The sequence below is a fragment of the Eublepharis macularius genome, chromosome 1 (assembly GCF_028583425.1).
Source record: "Eublepharis macularius isolate TG4126 chromosome 1, MPM_Emac_v1.0, whole genome shotgun sequence".
NCBI classification, from domain to species: Eukaryota; Metazoa; Chordata; class Lepidosauria; order Squamata; family Eublepharidae; genus Eublepharis; species Eublepharis macularius.
In genome coordinates, this window is record NC_072790.1 from 180,560,879 (window position 1) to 180,576,761 (window position 15,883).

The window sequence follows — 15,883 nt, forward strand, 5'->3', positions numbered from 1 at the left end:
GGAAATTATTTCTTTAGTCTGGAGATTAGCTGTATTTCCCGGAGATCTCCAGGCTTCACCTGGAGGTTACTAACCCCAGAACTAACATTATTTTTGCTGTGGTGCATTAAAAAAGGGCCATCATTAATGTTAGACCGTTAAGTTTCCTGTTAACTGTTCTGCTGATAGAAAAGTCTTGGCAGCACTTGCTGCTCAAAAGGATCCAAGGATTCAGTCTAAAAATGGGGTTCCCAACTGAAATCTTTAAGAAAGGAACAGGAATAAGTTTCCCTTCTACTCCTCCAGTGTACATAGTATAAAAATACCCTTGAAAATGGGAGACATCACATACCAAAGTGCTGACACCCAGAGACAGATGCCAGTATAATCTGACCTCCTCTGCAAACCCATGTATTTACAACAATAGCATTTGGTCTTGCTGATTTGTTGTGGTTTTATTTAGCATGGAAGAACAGTCTCCGGTTTTGTGCATTGTACACTGATTCCAGTCATGGTCACAGTATTTTATAAAATCTCAAAACAAACAAAGGTTGCAGGGCTTTTTATATTTTAAAGAATCAAAAACCTTGAAAGGGACTTAGCAATCTGGAAGCAACCGAGTCTGTCATTTACAGAGTGCATACAAAGTTGAGCAGTTATTAAGCCTGACTTCCACATGGCTTCACAAATGCTTTTGACTGATGTACTTATCGGGGGTATACTGGTCACTTCCACACTGAGTGTCTGGCTCAGCTTGGATGCTAACAGGAATTGGGTTTTACATCCCATTTCCACTCACCATCTTTTTTGAAAGATTGCAGCAAAGCCAGGGTGGCTGCTGTGTAGATAGGCAAGTGTGTGGATCTTTCCTAGTCCCTCCGACTTTAGTACCATTTTTCCTGCCCATGTCCTTTTTTAGTGGCTATTGCCTACCCACATAACCAGGGGAGGGCTGTTAGGCTGTGTTGGCACCAGGGTCGGGCCAAGTGAAACTGAGCTGCAGGTGACAGAGGCAATGGGAAGCAACATGGCTGAATTAGGACTAGGGGCTGCAATGCCATGCCTTGCTGGGTCCCACAACTTAGGCCTGCCGGCCAGGGCACAAGTAAGCTGGGGAACGAGCATGGCAGGAGGCGTTCTGGAACCACGGCAGGCAGAATGCCCAGCCAGCTCCCAATCAACCAGGGTTGGTCCATAACCCGATGCAGTTGAACAGCTGGCTGGAAAGACCTTCCCAGCTCAGGCATTATTTTGTCAATTACTGGTGATAGACAAAAGAAGACACAGTCACATCTGCATGGTTGCTAGGGATGAAGTGCTTCTGAGAGGGGAATGGAATGAGCAAGACTTCATCACTGGCAACCACACAGTTGTGTTTGTGTCTCCTTCAGCCCATCCCAAGTAGTGATAGCTGAGCTAGGAAGGATCCTCCTTCACTCCCAGTCAGATCTTTGGCTGCATTGGACAGAAACAGAGAGCCTATCTCAGCTGAATAGGAACTGGCTGGTTGCTATACATGCCTTGACTCAAGGGCCCCTCCCCTGGTGTGGAAGGAGCGGGAGGGTGCACTATGATGCCTTTTTCCGGGGCTGTTTTAGCTTCTTATTCTGAACATAGATCCAGAGGAGTTAGCCGTGTTAGTCTATAGTAGCAAAATCGAAAAGAGTCCAGTAGCACCTTTAAGACTAACCAACTTTACTGTAGCATAAGCTTTTGAGAACCACAGTTCTCTTCGCCAGATGCACGGAGGGTAAGAAGAAACTGGTCAGATATATAGGTGGAGAGGGGAGAAACGAGTAGATGCAATTAGTAGCTTCTGATAATGAAATCAGTTACTGAGGAAACGAATCGACAGGGCCAGACTAGTACCCAGAAACAGTCTCCTCCAGGGCAAACCTAAAGGAACTAACAACAGAACACCACTGGTTGTCACCTATAGTTCCCAGCTCAAACCCATCCAACGTATCATCAGTGATCTACAACCCATCCTGGAAAATGATGCCTCTCTCTCACAAGCCCTGGATGGAAGACCTCTCCTTGCCTACAGACAGCCCCCCAACCTGAAACAACTTCTCACTTACAATCATGAATCGGCTAGCAGAGTCACCAGCACAGGTACCAGGCCCTGCAACAGACCCAGATGCCAGCTCTGCCCTTATATCTACCCAGGAAATACAATTACAGGACCCAATGGCGTCAACTACACTGTCTCTGGCTCTTACAACTGCTCATCCTCCAATGTGATATATGCCTTGATGTGCGAACAATGTCCATCTGCTCTGTACATTGGACAAACCAGCCAACCTCTGCGCAAAAGAATAAATGGACACAAATCTGACATTAAAAATGGCAACATCCAGAAACCAGTGGGAGAGCACTTCAATCTATCAGGACATTCCATCAAGGACTTAAAGGTCACTGTAGTTCAACAGAAACCTTTCAAAAACAGAATCCAACGGGAAGCTGCTGAATTGGAATTCATATGTAAATTTGACTCAGTCAGGCTTGGATTGCATAGGGACTATGAATGGTTATCTCATTATCAGAAGTAACTGATTTCATTATCAGAAGCTACTGATTGCATCTACTCTGCCCTCCCCTCTCCACCTAAATATCTGACCAGTTTCTTCTTATCCTCCATGCATCTGACGAAGAGAACTGTGATTCTCGAAAGCTTATGCTGTAGTAAAGTTGGTTATTCTTAAAGGTGCTATTGGACTCTTTTCGTATTCTGGACATGGATGTACAGAATGCACTGCTGCTTTTCTAGATACTAAACCAATATCTATATAGGGAGAGAGTGGCCAGGTTGCCCAATTGGGTAGGTGGATGAGATGGGGGGTGGGGCTGAAACAGCAGCGTGCAATGCTGCAACATCTCTATGGGGAGACACCATTTGGCAAGTCTCTGCCCCCCTAGTCTCCCAGGTTTTACCAACCAAGGGTTGGCAACTTTATGTGGGGAAGGGCTGCAGCATTAATTTTTCACATGGACCAGTTTTTCTCCCATGATTAATTACCCAAGAAGAAACCATGTTACAGCAGCTTCAATACCAAAACCATAATATGAGATAGGATCCAAACACTCTGTGTGTGTCAGGAACTGCTGGTCTAAAGGATTATCAGCTACTACCACCCATGCACTTCAGATTTAATGGCTTAGATCCTAATCCTTTCTGATATTTCCATAGCCTGTCCTCCATTCCTCCAGTGCTAGCCACTTTCTGCCGTGTCCAGGGCCAGATTGAGGGGGGTCAGGGGGGTAGTCTGCCCCCGGTGCTGCCAAGGAGGGGGCGCTGGGTGCAGCTGCCAGCCGCTGGAAGCACGTGGGCGACAGCACGGGTGGCCTCCCAGCCTCCCGCGTTGCCTTTTGCCTGCCCCGCAGGACAGGGGGTGACCAGCTTGCCGTGCAGGCGGCACGCTCCGCCCTGCGTGATGATTTTTATCTCACCATTTTAGCAGCGTTTTGTCCAGTTTAAGTCAATAGACAGTGACATTGCCCAAGGCCACCTCATGAACTTCACAGTTGTGTGGGGACTCCAACCTAACCTCTCAATCTTTCGCTCACTCTTCTAAAACAAGTAAGTAAAATGAGACAATTTATTACTCATTCATGATGATATAAAAGGATTTTGACTGAAATTAATAAGCCAAAAAGATTCCATAGTTATCCAATATAAAATGGTACATGGGTTTCTTATGGTATACACTCAATAAGTGTGTTAGTTACTCAGAGAGAACTCTGGACAGTGAGTCAATCAGACCTAAATTCCATTGAAATCAAGTGGACAGGTTAGTCATAACTGAAATCCCATTAACCTCAATGAAACTTAGGCCTACCTATTTTTCTTTGAAGTGGGGTTCCCTGTGCTGCTAAACAACAGGTGTCCTCAGCTACTGAGTAATGGTGTAGAGTGCCCTCTTTCTCTGCTAGCTACATTCTAGTCATTGCAAGATACAGCAGAAAGTGGCTAGCAGCAAAGGAATGCACTTGTGATTAGAGATGGGCACGATCCACATTATGATTGAAAAAAACCCACGATAATGGCGATCGCGCGATTGGGACCCGGCGGATCATGCTCGGGCATGGCCAACAATCCAGCAGTCGGGAGGGGGGCTGGATCGGGGCTGGATCGGGGCAATCATGCTCAGATCGGGAAGCCAGACACTCAGGCGCCAGCAATCTATTCCCCTGGCAACGGAACCAGGGGAATGTCTGAGCTGTGTTTGCCCTCCTTCTGTTGCCCTGGAAACCCGAATGGAAGCCCAGCTTGCCTTGATCAGCAGGGCTTCCTTCCAACCACGGAGCTGCAAAGTGGTTACAAGTTGGGAGAAGACACCCAGGGGGGAGGGGGGAGGGGGTGTCCTGTAGCCACGGGCACTCCAATCTCATCCCTGCAAACCCTGATAGGCAGCTGTGACAGCCAAACACAGACAGCCAAACACAAACACAGATACCGCCGGCGTCAGCCACCATTCCTGTATCGCTGGGAACAGCGGGGCGCCCCTCCGCTTTTGCCTCCACGGTCTACGATCCACGATCTACGGATCGGAAACGGGAGATGATCAGTGTGGATCGTTAATTCGGGATCGTCGCCGGCGCTGATCCACGATCAGCTTGATCGGTATTTTTTTTTGGATCGTGCCCACCTCTACTTGTGATTATGATGATAACAGTTATGTACAATGCTTGGTTCTAAAATGTGCACAGCATGTCATAACATTCCAGCATGGTATAGTGGCTAAAGTGTAAGACTAGGATCTGGGAGACCCACATTCAAATCCCAACTCTGCCATGGAAGCCTGCTGGGTGATCTTCTCTCAGCCTAGTCTGCCTCACAGGGTTGTAGTGAAGATAAAGTAGAGATGGTGAGAATGTTGTAAACCGTTTTGTGTACTCATTGGAAATAAAAGTGAGGGATAAATAAAGAAATAAGTAAAGAAACAAACTCTCTGACCTGAATGTTCTTCCAAAATCCAAGTGTATTGATGCTGGCTAGGATAAGGATTATTCAGTATTAGGGTTATTCAGTGTGTGAGGAAGGCAATATATCTGCACATGCCTTGTGCATTCAGCACCCAGAATTTCACACACTGTTTCATGCAAATACAGCTGATGTGGAGAACACTTCAAATGGATCTTGCCATTCAAAGCAAGCCTTCCAATGATTTGACATCATCTTCCATAAAAAAGTTGGAACAGAACTTTTCCTGATATTTATCTTGAGCAGAGTCATCAGCCAGCAGTGGATCCTGTAGTAAAAATACAGCAGATGTACAATTAATGATGGGAGCATTTTTAAATATCTGTTTTTGTTCAGCATTTCAGGGAGGCACACATCTGACTTCATACCGGGACAGGCTACTATGGCTCATGAATTTGCTGCCCTCTAGTGGAAATTTAAGGCAGCAGAAAAAGGGTCTAAGACTTTCAGCAGGCTTTTTGCACTCTTGACTTACTCCTGATTTTCTTGGCAGTCAATTTTCAAGCACTGGAATAAGTTTGGGTACAGTTCTTCCACATGTCTGCCCTCTTTCTGCATTTTTACAGTAGTGGAGTCACTTTATTTTCTTTCTCACATGCCTTAAATAATCAGGATTTTCAAGAGAGAGTGTTGTCATTGGTGGCATCAGAGCAAAAAACCCCTTATTTTTTGTGCATGATTATATCTATACAGCAATATAATGGCTGACTTTTAAAAAGACTGAAAATGAACACATGCTTAGGGGTGAAGAAAAAGTGCAGGGGGAGAGCTCCATTGACACACACAAGGCTGCTGGGGCAGTGGTGAGGGAAGTATTCCTGGGCAAAGAGGGCTGAAGCTATTTTTAAAAAAACAACTCAAAGGCCCAGCAGACAGCAAATATATATTGGTCAACAGCTGCAGCCATTTCTGAATCTGATTAGTTTTCTTCATGAGACACATGTTTTCAAATCTGTGTTTCTCTAATCCATACATTGTGGCTTAGATCTAGAGAATTGTGAGTGGAGGTCCTCTCACACTTTTCCTTCTGGCTACATACCACTGCCCCACCCCTGCAACTGCTTCTGACAGTCAGAGAACCCTCTGTAATGCCAGGGGGCATGACGAGAAGAGCAGTAACTGGGGACAGGGAACTGACAGAAATCTGATCTGTCATCCGCACCCCTTTGTGCAACTGTTCAATCAATACAATTTTCAACATCTTGAAAGAAGGAAACAGAGGATAATTTCATAGACTAGGAATTGTTAATTGGTACGGTCCTCCTTTTCTTTATAAAGAGCTTTCCCTGCATAAGGGAACTAATAACGTTCTAGTTCTCCTCATGAGAAAGCAGAAGTTCATTTCCTCTCAGAGTAATTTGTTACCAAGATAATGAAAGTTGTCCCTCTTGCTAGTTTTTCAGCATCAGTTTACACTGGAGGGGGAAAATTGGCAAGTGGTCTAAATATTTGGGGAGGAGGCAGATTTTCTGTGGAAAGTTTCCCCAGAGAAATATACTGGAGTGAAAGTCCTCTTTTAACCCTAGCCTTTCACTTGGAAGCCTGGCTTGTTAATCCCAAATATGACTTGGCTGAACACTGTGCTTGCTCAGTGGGGAGGGAAAGCACCCCATTAATAATCTGGAACTGTCATACCTCTAGGATAGCATTCTTTGACATACTTTCTCCCAAAATACTCATCTTTTCCCCTGAGACACTATTCTGTGTGTCTCTACCATTTGAGGTTGGGTGGTAACATGAGACAGGGCCTTTTCAGGAAGAGCACCAAAACCAAAACTACAGGGATGCCCCAGTAGCCTCCTTATTGTTTTCATTTAGATAAGAATGAAAAGTGTTCTTTAATGGAAGCCATTTGTTTTCTACTGAATGTTGAGTGAGTGTGTGTTCTTTTGGCTTGTTTGTTATGTAGTTGTTTGTATTTTTGCTGTTACAGTATATTATATTATATTATATTATATTATATTATATTATATTATATTATATTATATTATATTATATTATATTATATTATATTATATTATATTATATTATATTATATTATATTATATTATATAGTGTTTGCATCTTACTGACAATGAAGAAGTAAAAAAAATGTTCAAATTTCAGGAGCTCAGTCCATAATAGAAAATATGGACGAATCCCATTTGTATTTAGGATGTCAGGACTAGAGATGTGCACGAACAGCAATACGAACAAAAAAAAGCCACGAACAGCCCAATCTGCTGTTCGCGAACAAGCTGTTTGTGAGGCCTCATTCTAAATGAACAGGCAGTCATTGCGAGCCTTGTTCGTTGCTGTTCATCTTGCTGTTCGTCAAGCCAGACAGTCTGGCACCTGTAATCAATTCTCTTGGCAACTTAGGCAGGGATTGTCTGAACTCTGTCTGAACTCCTGCTGTTGCCCTGGAAACCCCAATCTAAGCCCAATTTAGCTTGATAGGCAGATCTTCCTTTCAAGTGTGGAGCTCCAAATTTGTTACAAGGGTGCAAAGACCAGGGGGGAGGGGGGCTCCCAGCTTTGGCTTTGCAGACAGTGGAGAGGGAGAGACAGCTGCTGTTGGCATTTTGATAGAGTGCATTGGAGCTTGAATTTTCTTTGTGTGTGGTAGGATAGGGATCTACCCCTTTAGGTTCCAGGGCTGCTGCCAGGTTCTGAACCAAGCTATTATTTATTATTGATACCTTTTCTGATGCCTGCTCAGGTAAGGTTTCTGGGAATGGTGCGGTAGGGATCTACCCCTTCAAGTTCCAGGGCTGCTGCCAGGCTCTGGGGCCAAGCTATTATTTATTATTGGTACCTTTCCTGCTGCCTGCTCAGGTCAGGTTTCTGGGAGTGATGCAGTAGGGATCTTGACCAAACTTGGCTGATGGCTGGAGGAGAGCCTGCTGGCTCCCGTGAACAGCCAACCACAAACACGTTTGTGAACAGGTCATGCTTGTAAGTGTTCGTGAGTCCCTGTTTGTGGATGGCAACGAACATCATGTTCATTTTTTTCCCTGTTTGTGCCCATCTCTAGTCAGGACAACATGTTTGAAATGAAGGATTCCAATCAATGATGCCTCTTGTTTTTAAAAAGTGGTGTTGAGGAAGGGGAGGGAAAGGAGCTTTGGCTGGCAATAAGCAGCTGCAAAATTTAATTAAAAAAAGAATGGTTTGTAGACATTTGCAGACACTTGTGAGAAACCATCACACATTACAATATTTTATAATTAACATCTCTGTAGTCAAAATGGCAGCATGAAAATTTGTTCCACAAGTTTTGATGCCATCTAGGAAACAAAGCTGTGAGTTGTGCCTCTTTAACCTCTTAACTGTCCCTATCAGTTGACAATAGGTATGTTCAGTGCTTTTGTGTGTGTGGTTGTACTCACCGGTTCTGAGCACTGGCACCTTTTTTGGGAGGGGGGCTCTTCCTAGTCCTGAGGGAGAATTGGAGGAAATCAATGCAACCTTAAATATGAGTACTAGCATCTCTTTTAAAAAACAGAAGAAAAAAACATTCTCTATATTAGGAAACAAAGCCCATGCACAAACTGTACTTTAACCTTACCCTGACTGCAATTGCTTCCCAGAGTAAACATCCATGGTTCTTTTGCTGACATGCCTTTAGATCTCTGCTTTACCTGCAGTCGTTAGTAGCAGTCATTTTGGCAGTCCAGGCAAGACAATGCGCTTCTTCATTCGTCTCCTCTTTTCATCCCTGGTTTTCATTTCCTTGCTGTGGTGCAGCCATCTTCTTTGGAAACGCTTGCCTCAGAGCCAAGGTAGTATTTTATCACAGACAGCAGAGCAATCTGAAAAGCAGCTCTAATGTAGCAGTTCAGTGTTATCCAATTATTTGTTCATTACCATATTTTTTTAAAGGGTGATCAAATACAATTGAAAACAACAATTTACTGTGCAATCCTAAAGAGCGTTACACTCTTCTAAATCAGTTGAAGGCAATGAGCTTTGAAAGGTGTAACACAGTTTAGGCTTGCACTATTAGAAGAGAACACTTTTTGGCAGCTGCAGCTTTTCTCATCTTTGCAACACTGCATAGTCTTCTTTGCTGTAGCCCAAAAGCTGTGAAAGTCACTGCTTTCATGTTCATAAATCCCCTTTCCTTGCTAGCTTATAGATGGGCCTTATCCAACTACAAATGTTTATCAGCTTTATCTGACTTTAACTATCACTCCCCTAGAAAATTCTGGGAATGGTGGCTTGACAAAGTGCAAAGAACTTTCTGGCAGTTACAGAAGTATAGTTTTCAGAGATCTCTGAACTGCTTTAAAGGCTCTTTGTGGAGTAGTATGCCAAAACCATTTCATCTGGCTTTCTAGGCAATCTGAGACATTTCAGGTGCTGATGGTGTAAGGGTAAGATGGTATCTATAGCTTTCCCTCTGACCTGGATGAGCCAGGTAGCCCACTCTCATCAGATCTCAGAAACTAAGCAGGGTCAGCTGTGGTCAGAATTCGAATGGGAGACCACTAAGGAAGGCCAGGGTCACTATGAAGAGGCAGGCAATGGCAAACCACCTCTGAATATCTCTTGAAAACTATAGCAGGGGTTGCCATAAATCAGCTGTGACTTGATAGCATACACACATACACATAGATTCTACTTGGTGTGGAAATTATCAGACGTCAATGAAGATTTCTGATTCCACTCACCACCACCCCTCCCCAAAATACAAAAGCAATTTCTAACCAACTTTTCTACTGCCACTATTAGCAATCAGGAGATAATCACAGATTTAGTCCTCCTAGCAATGAAACTGCCTCACTTAAGATATTTTGAGAGCCCAGGACCACCCTTTGTCCCATACCATAATTTATCCTGAGACAAACTCCTGAGATTCAAGCCCAACTTGGAAATTTAATATCCAGAAAGAGACTTCCCTCATTTCCCCTTACTATCCTTGTAAGCATGGAATAAGCAAGGCATTTACCCAGAGAGAGAGAGAAAACCACACAGACTGACTTAACCCCTCCCCCTTTTAGCACATTAAAAAATACTGCTCATAAAAAGGAAAATATTGACTAAGTAATTTCTGTTTACAGTACTCTCTCCTCCAAACAAGTCCTTTTTTAAAGCAAAAGAGTCATTTCCCTTTTAGTCCTATCCTATCTAAACATTTCCCCCCACTTGCTACATTTTTAAGGGGCTTCTAGTAGTTTCCATTGGTAGGTAGCTATGGGATCCTTTATTGTATATGAGTCATTCAGGTACATATAGAGTTGCCATCCTTCAAGTGGAAGCTGGAAATCTCTCTGAGACTGCAGAAATCTGTTCCTTGGAGAAAACAGCTGCTTTGGAGGGTGGACTCTATGGCACCATATGCCGCCGAGGTTCTTCCCTTGCCCAAACTCTGCCCTCCTCAAATATTCAGGACTTTCCCAAGCTGCAACCGGCAAGCCTAGTTACCTCTCCGGAAGATCCTTTTATATAACACAGGCCAAACAATATATATACCAATAGTTATCCTACCTGACAAACTGAGATCACTGCTGAAATCCAGATTGGAAAATCAGGTTTAGGTGAACCTCAGAGTGTTACTGTATGCACCTCACTTCTTCAAGTGGTGAGAAGTTCCTTGGGGGTAGTGCTTGCTTATGCTGGTTTCCTTTTGGAGGAGAGTGCATTGGGGGTCTTAGAGTGTTTGTTATATTTGCTTTATTTACAAATACTCAGGTAAAGCACAAGTAAGCAGGCACTCCTACAAGGTTGCAGTTCTGCCCACCAGATCCTCAGAGAACAAGAGATCCTTCCCCCACCATGTGCTTCAGAGAACTCAGTAAGAGTCTGTCTGCTTCTTTGTCTCTTCCAGCACTTTAATGCTCTGTATTTCTTTCATGCTGATACCCATCTCTTCCACCACCAGCAGCTTGGTGGGAAATTCATCTCTTCTAGTCCAGATGGGCTCTTAAACAAAGCCTGACACTCAAGGCTCAGCTACCATTGTGAAGAAACATCACCATTCCTTCTGTCTTATAAGATATACTAAACTAGAGTAGAGGCCAAATATTTAGGATTTACAGTATATAGGATTTACAATTTCCAAACTCATGATACTATAAGTAGAGTACAAATTAGACATTTTCTTACAAAGAGTAATTCTCTACAAGGAATAATTTCTCTAAAATTCATATTTGTAGTGTTTTATTCAATGCAGCATTCTAGTCAGCTTATTGTTGTGCATGCTGTTGTGTCTAGTGTAAACTTCCTTGAATTTTTGGAAAAGGTAGGATGCATGCTTTTCAAATAAAGCATAAATAACTATACCTGCCAAAATCACTCTGTTTAGTGCATATTTAGAGCCAGCATGGTATAGTGGTTAAGAGTGCTAGGCGACAATCTGGGAGACATGCATTCAAATCCCCACTCTGCCATGGAAGCTTTCTGGGTGCCCTTGTGCCAGTCACACAGTCTCAGTCTAACCTACCTCATAGAGTTGTTATGAGGATAAAATGGATAAGGGGAGAAAGCTATAAACTATTTTGGGTCCCCATTAGGGAGAAAAGTGTGGTATAAATGAGATAAATAAGACAAATTTAACCCGTCCTTCCCCATTTTCTCCTCAAAATATTCCTGTGAAATGGGTTAGGCCAAGACAGTGTGAGTGACCCAAGGTCATCCAGTTGAGATTCATGTCAGAGTGAGGACTGAACTCAGGCCTTCCGGGGCCTACCATCAGACAGCTTGAAAATTCTATGCTTGGGTCATCAACTGAGAGTCTCTCTACACAAGACTTCTTACACAGGGTTGCTCAAGTGACTTACTTTCTGTGTGGTCTTATATTCAAGTATACTCTGTCTCCCTAGCAGTGCATGTGTATCCACAATAGGAGGACATGTGTAAGATCTTTCACTTGAGTGTCCCTGTGTAAGAAGTCTTGCGTAGACTCACAGATGGAGGTTAGGGGGATAGTTTGGGGGCCAGCCTGCATGGGACAAGGAACAAAGAAATCACTAAATGGTATGTGCTTGCTTCCCCTTCTTTTTCCATGAAGGGAATATGAAACCAAAAGACACATCCTGCAGAAATCCATTTCAGTGTTTCAGCGCTCATTAGTAACTTCCTGATCCAATAGCACCTTAAAGACCAACTAGATTTCCAAGGTATGAGCTTTTGAGAGTCAAAGCTCTCATCACTAGATTTTTACTATCAAAAGCTCCCGTCTTAGAAATCTAGTTGGTTTTAAAGGTGTCATTGGACCTGGATCTTGCTCTTAGACTGCAGACCAGCATAGCTATCTACCTGAAACTATCTTCCATTAGTAACTTTGGATAGTTAAAACTAGGTAGCAATGCTTTCAAATAAGCTAGAGAAAAGTATCTGATTCCAGCATTATTTGCAAAATCTGTTTGCCTAGATAAACTCTGTTCTTCATAATATGTTTTGCAGGTGATCTTACCGTACTAAAGGAGGACTTACCAGTAACATTTGACACTTTCCTGCATACTCAACAGCTCAGGAAAAAGACACTGAGATCTTTCTGTGGTCAAACTGCTAAAATCACTGAGCTTCCCCATAATGAGCAGGAAGCTTCCCAGGTGGTGTCTTCAATCATGGTGAACAACAAACTGCAGCTACTACACTGCAAAATCCCAGCAACTGGGGTGGAAGGCTGGGAGCAGCTGCTGGAGATGCTGGAGGAGAAAGATGTCACCCTGCAAATGCCAGTTCCTGCTCACCAGCAATTTGGCACACAAAAGAGGCTGAGCCAGTACAACCTGACATCAGTGGAAGCCCTGCTGAAATCCTACACAAAAGTGATGTTTATCAGGGAACCTTTCCACAGACTCATCTCTGCTTACATGCATGGGCTGGCAGATGGCCTAACCTTCAAGGAATTCATCCAATACATCTTATACAGAGGATCCAGTAATGCCAGTATTGAATGGAAACCATTGGTCAGCCTGTGCCGGCCATGCCTCATTCACTATGATTACATAATCATGTTTGGCTTCCTTGGCAGTGAAGTGCACCATTTAATGCAGCGGGCGGGGCTTCTAGGGAACAGCCAGCTTCCTGAATTCATAGACTCCAAAATACGTTGGACTTATGGCTGGTTAGAGGAGCAAATGTTCAGTGAACTCTCTCATGTGCAGAAGAAACAGCTCTGCCACTTCTTTCGGTTTGACTTTGCTGCATTTCACTTTCCTAACAGCTTGCTCTGGGACCCTACTTGCATTTCAGAGAGCACCTAGGGTTATTGAAATTAAGTCAATGGATCATTCTTTCCTTATAAGCAAAGAAAAATGTTGCAGAACTGAGCTGCTGTGGGGCAGAGTTAGAGTTTCAGTGCAAATTCCAGTATCTCAACCGTTTCTTTTTAAAACTTGGGATCAAAATAGATGAGACTTTGGATTTCATGTCCCTTTAAAATTAGTTTACCAGTAGCAATTGCCTGCAATGGATCAGGGTCATGGCACTGGGAAAGGGGGAAGCTTTCCTTCAAAGGTACTCCCAGTCCCAACTTCCATAATGTGTGTGTTATTATGTGCTGTCAAGCTGCATCTGACTTATGGCAACCCTATGAATTAATGACCTTCAAAAAATATCCTGACATTGATACCCTTGTTCAGGTCATGCAAACTGAAGGCTGTGGCTTCCTTTATTGAGTTAAGCCATCTCATGTTGGATCTTCCTACTGCCTTCAAATTTTCCTAGCACTGTTGTCTTTTCCAGGGAGCCTTGTCTTCTCATGATGTGACCAAGTATGATAGCCAGTCTCGTCATTTTAGCTTCTAGGGAGAATTCAGGCTTGATTTGATATAGAACCCACATACTAGATGGCCTTCAAGTTATTAATAAACAAACTTCCAAAATGTTTTTAAAAGCACATTTATTTTTCAAAATTGTCAATTTTTCAAGAAGAATTTCTTACATGTTAAGATCATAAAGATACCGATTAATGAGAAATCTCAATAAAATAATTTGTAAAGTATACAATTAAAAATGAGAATACTTCCTGGAATCTTGTCATGCAGGGTTATCCACAATATGTCAGTCATCAATCATTTCCTTTTTTCAGAATATCATAATATAGATATGGTTCTTGTGCCTTTGCTTAGCATAACAGTTTATAGGCTAGACAGAAAAATGTTTCATAAATGTTCCACATTTGTTGCATTTTGATACAAGGAGTGCATAATTGGGGGAACAGAGTGTAGGTTGTACTGTTTCTGTTTTAACAGGTAAGAGGAGCAATGTAGTCAGCAATACTGCATTCAGACATCTCTGATAATATTTATGAACACGTACCTCTGCAGAGCAGATACCTTACCAGCAAGTCAGGACTCTCCCAATGTTCCCCACAGAAATTCAAGCTATCCCTTTGTCATTCCTTTAAATAGAGTAATAGCGCTACTTACTGGCAGTTGATGAAAACAACCACATACCACACTATTCCACTTTCTACTTTAACATCCTCTGGATGGATCTACTAAGTAAGCTTTATTCAAAGCTCTGGAAAACAGGGCTTTAGTAGCTACTGGGCAAACATCATATCACAGAGAAAATGTAAACTAACGTGTTTTTTTCTTACAAGCAATGGAGTGTTTTATTAAACCTCTTTGTACTACAAAGTAGGGAATGAGACCAATTCCAAAGAGCCCAGCACACATTAGTAATGCTCTTGGAAACTACCTCTATTATCCAATCTAGCCTATTATACTCTCTTAGGTTGCAGCTGTAAGTCTGCTCACAGCACAATCCTAGGCAGAGTTATGCCAGGTTAAGCCCATTGATTTCAACTGAAGTAAATTGAAAGGAATTGCTTCAGTTTTCCCTGTTAGTTGTGGATAAGCTTCACCGGAATCAATGTCTTGCTTCCAAGTTATATGAAGTCAGGTGCAGGGCATTAGGCCAACTTTTTCTCTCATTGTGCAAAACTGCATTTTCTTTTCTTGTATCTGATACTCTAAACAAACAGAAAAGAAGTTGGAAGGAGAAGCTAAGAGTTCATCAATTAGATGCTAATAAACTCCCCAAATTCATTTTATGACCTCAGGAAATTCAATGGGGCCCTGCCCTGATCTTTGCTTTCAGCCATCCATTCCAAAGATTAAACAGAAAGCAAAAAAAGGAGGTCGTGTTACACCTAAGACTGCTAAAATGGGCATTTCTTTGCATTTCAGGCTCATACTTTAAAAATGAACAGATTCACAATCAGGTTATAAGGATTTCTCTGATCTTTGCCACAAGCTTAAATGAACCTTATAAGGAGTTTCAATTTCACAGACAGCAAAGCTGTTAATTTTTCTCTTCATTACACTCACATCCCAGCAATAATCCGTCAGTGAAAATCCTTTTCCTAGGCAACTGATAATTTAACAACCAAATTTAAAAATGTCATGAATCAGTGGGGCAGACACAGGAATACAGTTCAGTTTTCAGAAACAAAGGTTGCTTCTTTCGGTCCCAAGGTAAAACCAGCTTCATGAGAGGAGATGGTTCTTTCATTCATACTCCCACAGACCATGGCTTGAAGGTGCCTGGCTCAGCAGACGGACACTGGACAGGAGAGGGAAGAAAGGATTTAAATGATTTCAATATAAAGGCAACAGACAGATGTCTTGGTCTGAAATGCTTAAACTTGTCTAAAATATAACAGATTCTGGTTGCTAAACAACCACTAGATACAACCATCTTCTGATTTATTTATCTTTCCTTCTCCAAACCAAAGACAATGGAAAATTGATGACTGGAAATCCAATGCTTTTTTCCTTCATAAACAGCAGCCATTGGAGGCCCTGATTCAGACTGGAACTATGGTTCTAAAACCAGTCCCCTCCTGCTATTTGGGAAACATGTAGGAATCATAGAGGAAACACTTTTGGTTCTCCTAATAAGAGAGCAAATAACAGCTCCAGGAGCTGTTTGGGTTTGGAGACAAGGATGCTAGGGGAAATAGTTAGTCCTACACTCTCC

The 15,883-nt window shown here is 42.7% G+C and overlaps 2 protein-coding genes across 4 annotated transcripts in view; one reads left to right on the top strand and one right to left on the bottom strand.

The window, feature by feature from the left end:
* Positions 1-7,608: 7,608 nt before the first annotated feature.
* Positions 7,609-13,696, top strand: LOC129329669 (carbohydrate sulfotransferase 9-like). Of its 2 annotated transcripts, XM_054979215.1 has the most exons (4): positions 7,609-7,664; positions 8,574-8,727; positions 10,640-10,742; positions 12,353-13,696. In XM_054979215.1, the coding sequence occupies exons 3-4, from the start codon at positions 10,724-10,726 to the stop codon at positions 13,156-13,158; spliced, it is 825 nt and encodes a 274-aa protein (XP_054835190.1). In that variant the 5' UTR covers positions 7,609-7,664; positions 8,574-8,727; positions 10,640-10,723; the 3' UTR covers positions 13,159-13,696. The 2 variants fall into 2 exon arrangements, with proteins under 2 accessions (XP_054835190.1, XP_054835181.1); XM_054979206.1 differs by lacking the exon at positions 10,640-10,742 and having other exon boundaries at positions 7,615-7,664.
* An 83-nt stretch (positions 13,697-13,779) lies between these two features.
* The window catches only part of XDH (xanthine dehydrogenase), a 90,119-nt gene continuing 88,015 nt past the window's right edge, over positions 13,780-15,883 (bottom strand). For both annotated transcript variants that reach the window (XM_054979195.1, XM_054979187.1), the window contains one exon: positions 13,780-15,466. In XM_054979195.1, the coding sequence (XP_054835170.1) occupies positions 15,416-15,466 (51 nt within the window). In that variant the 3' untranslated portion in view covers positions 13,780-15,415. The remainder of the gene's footprint in view (positions 15,467-15,883) is intronic.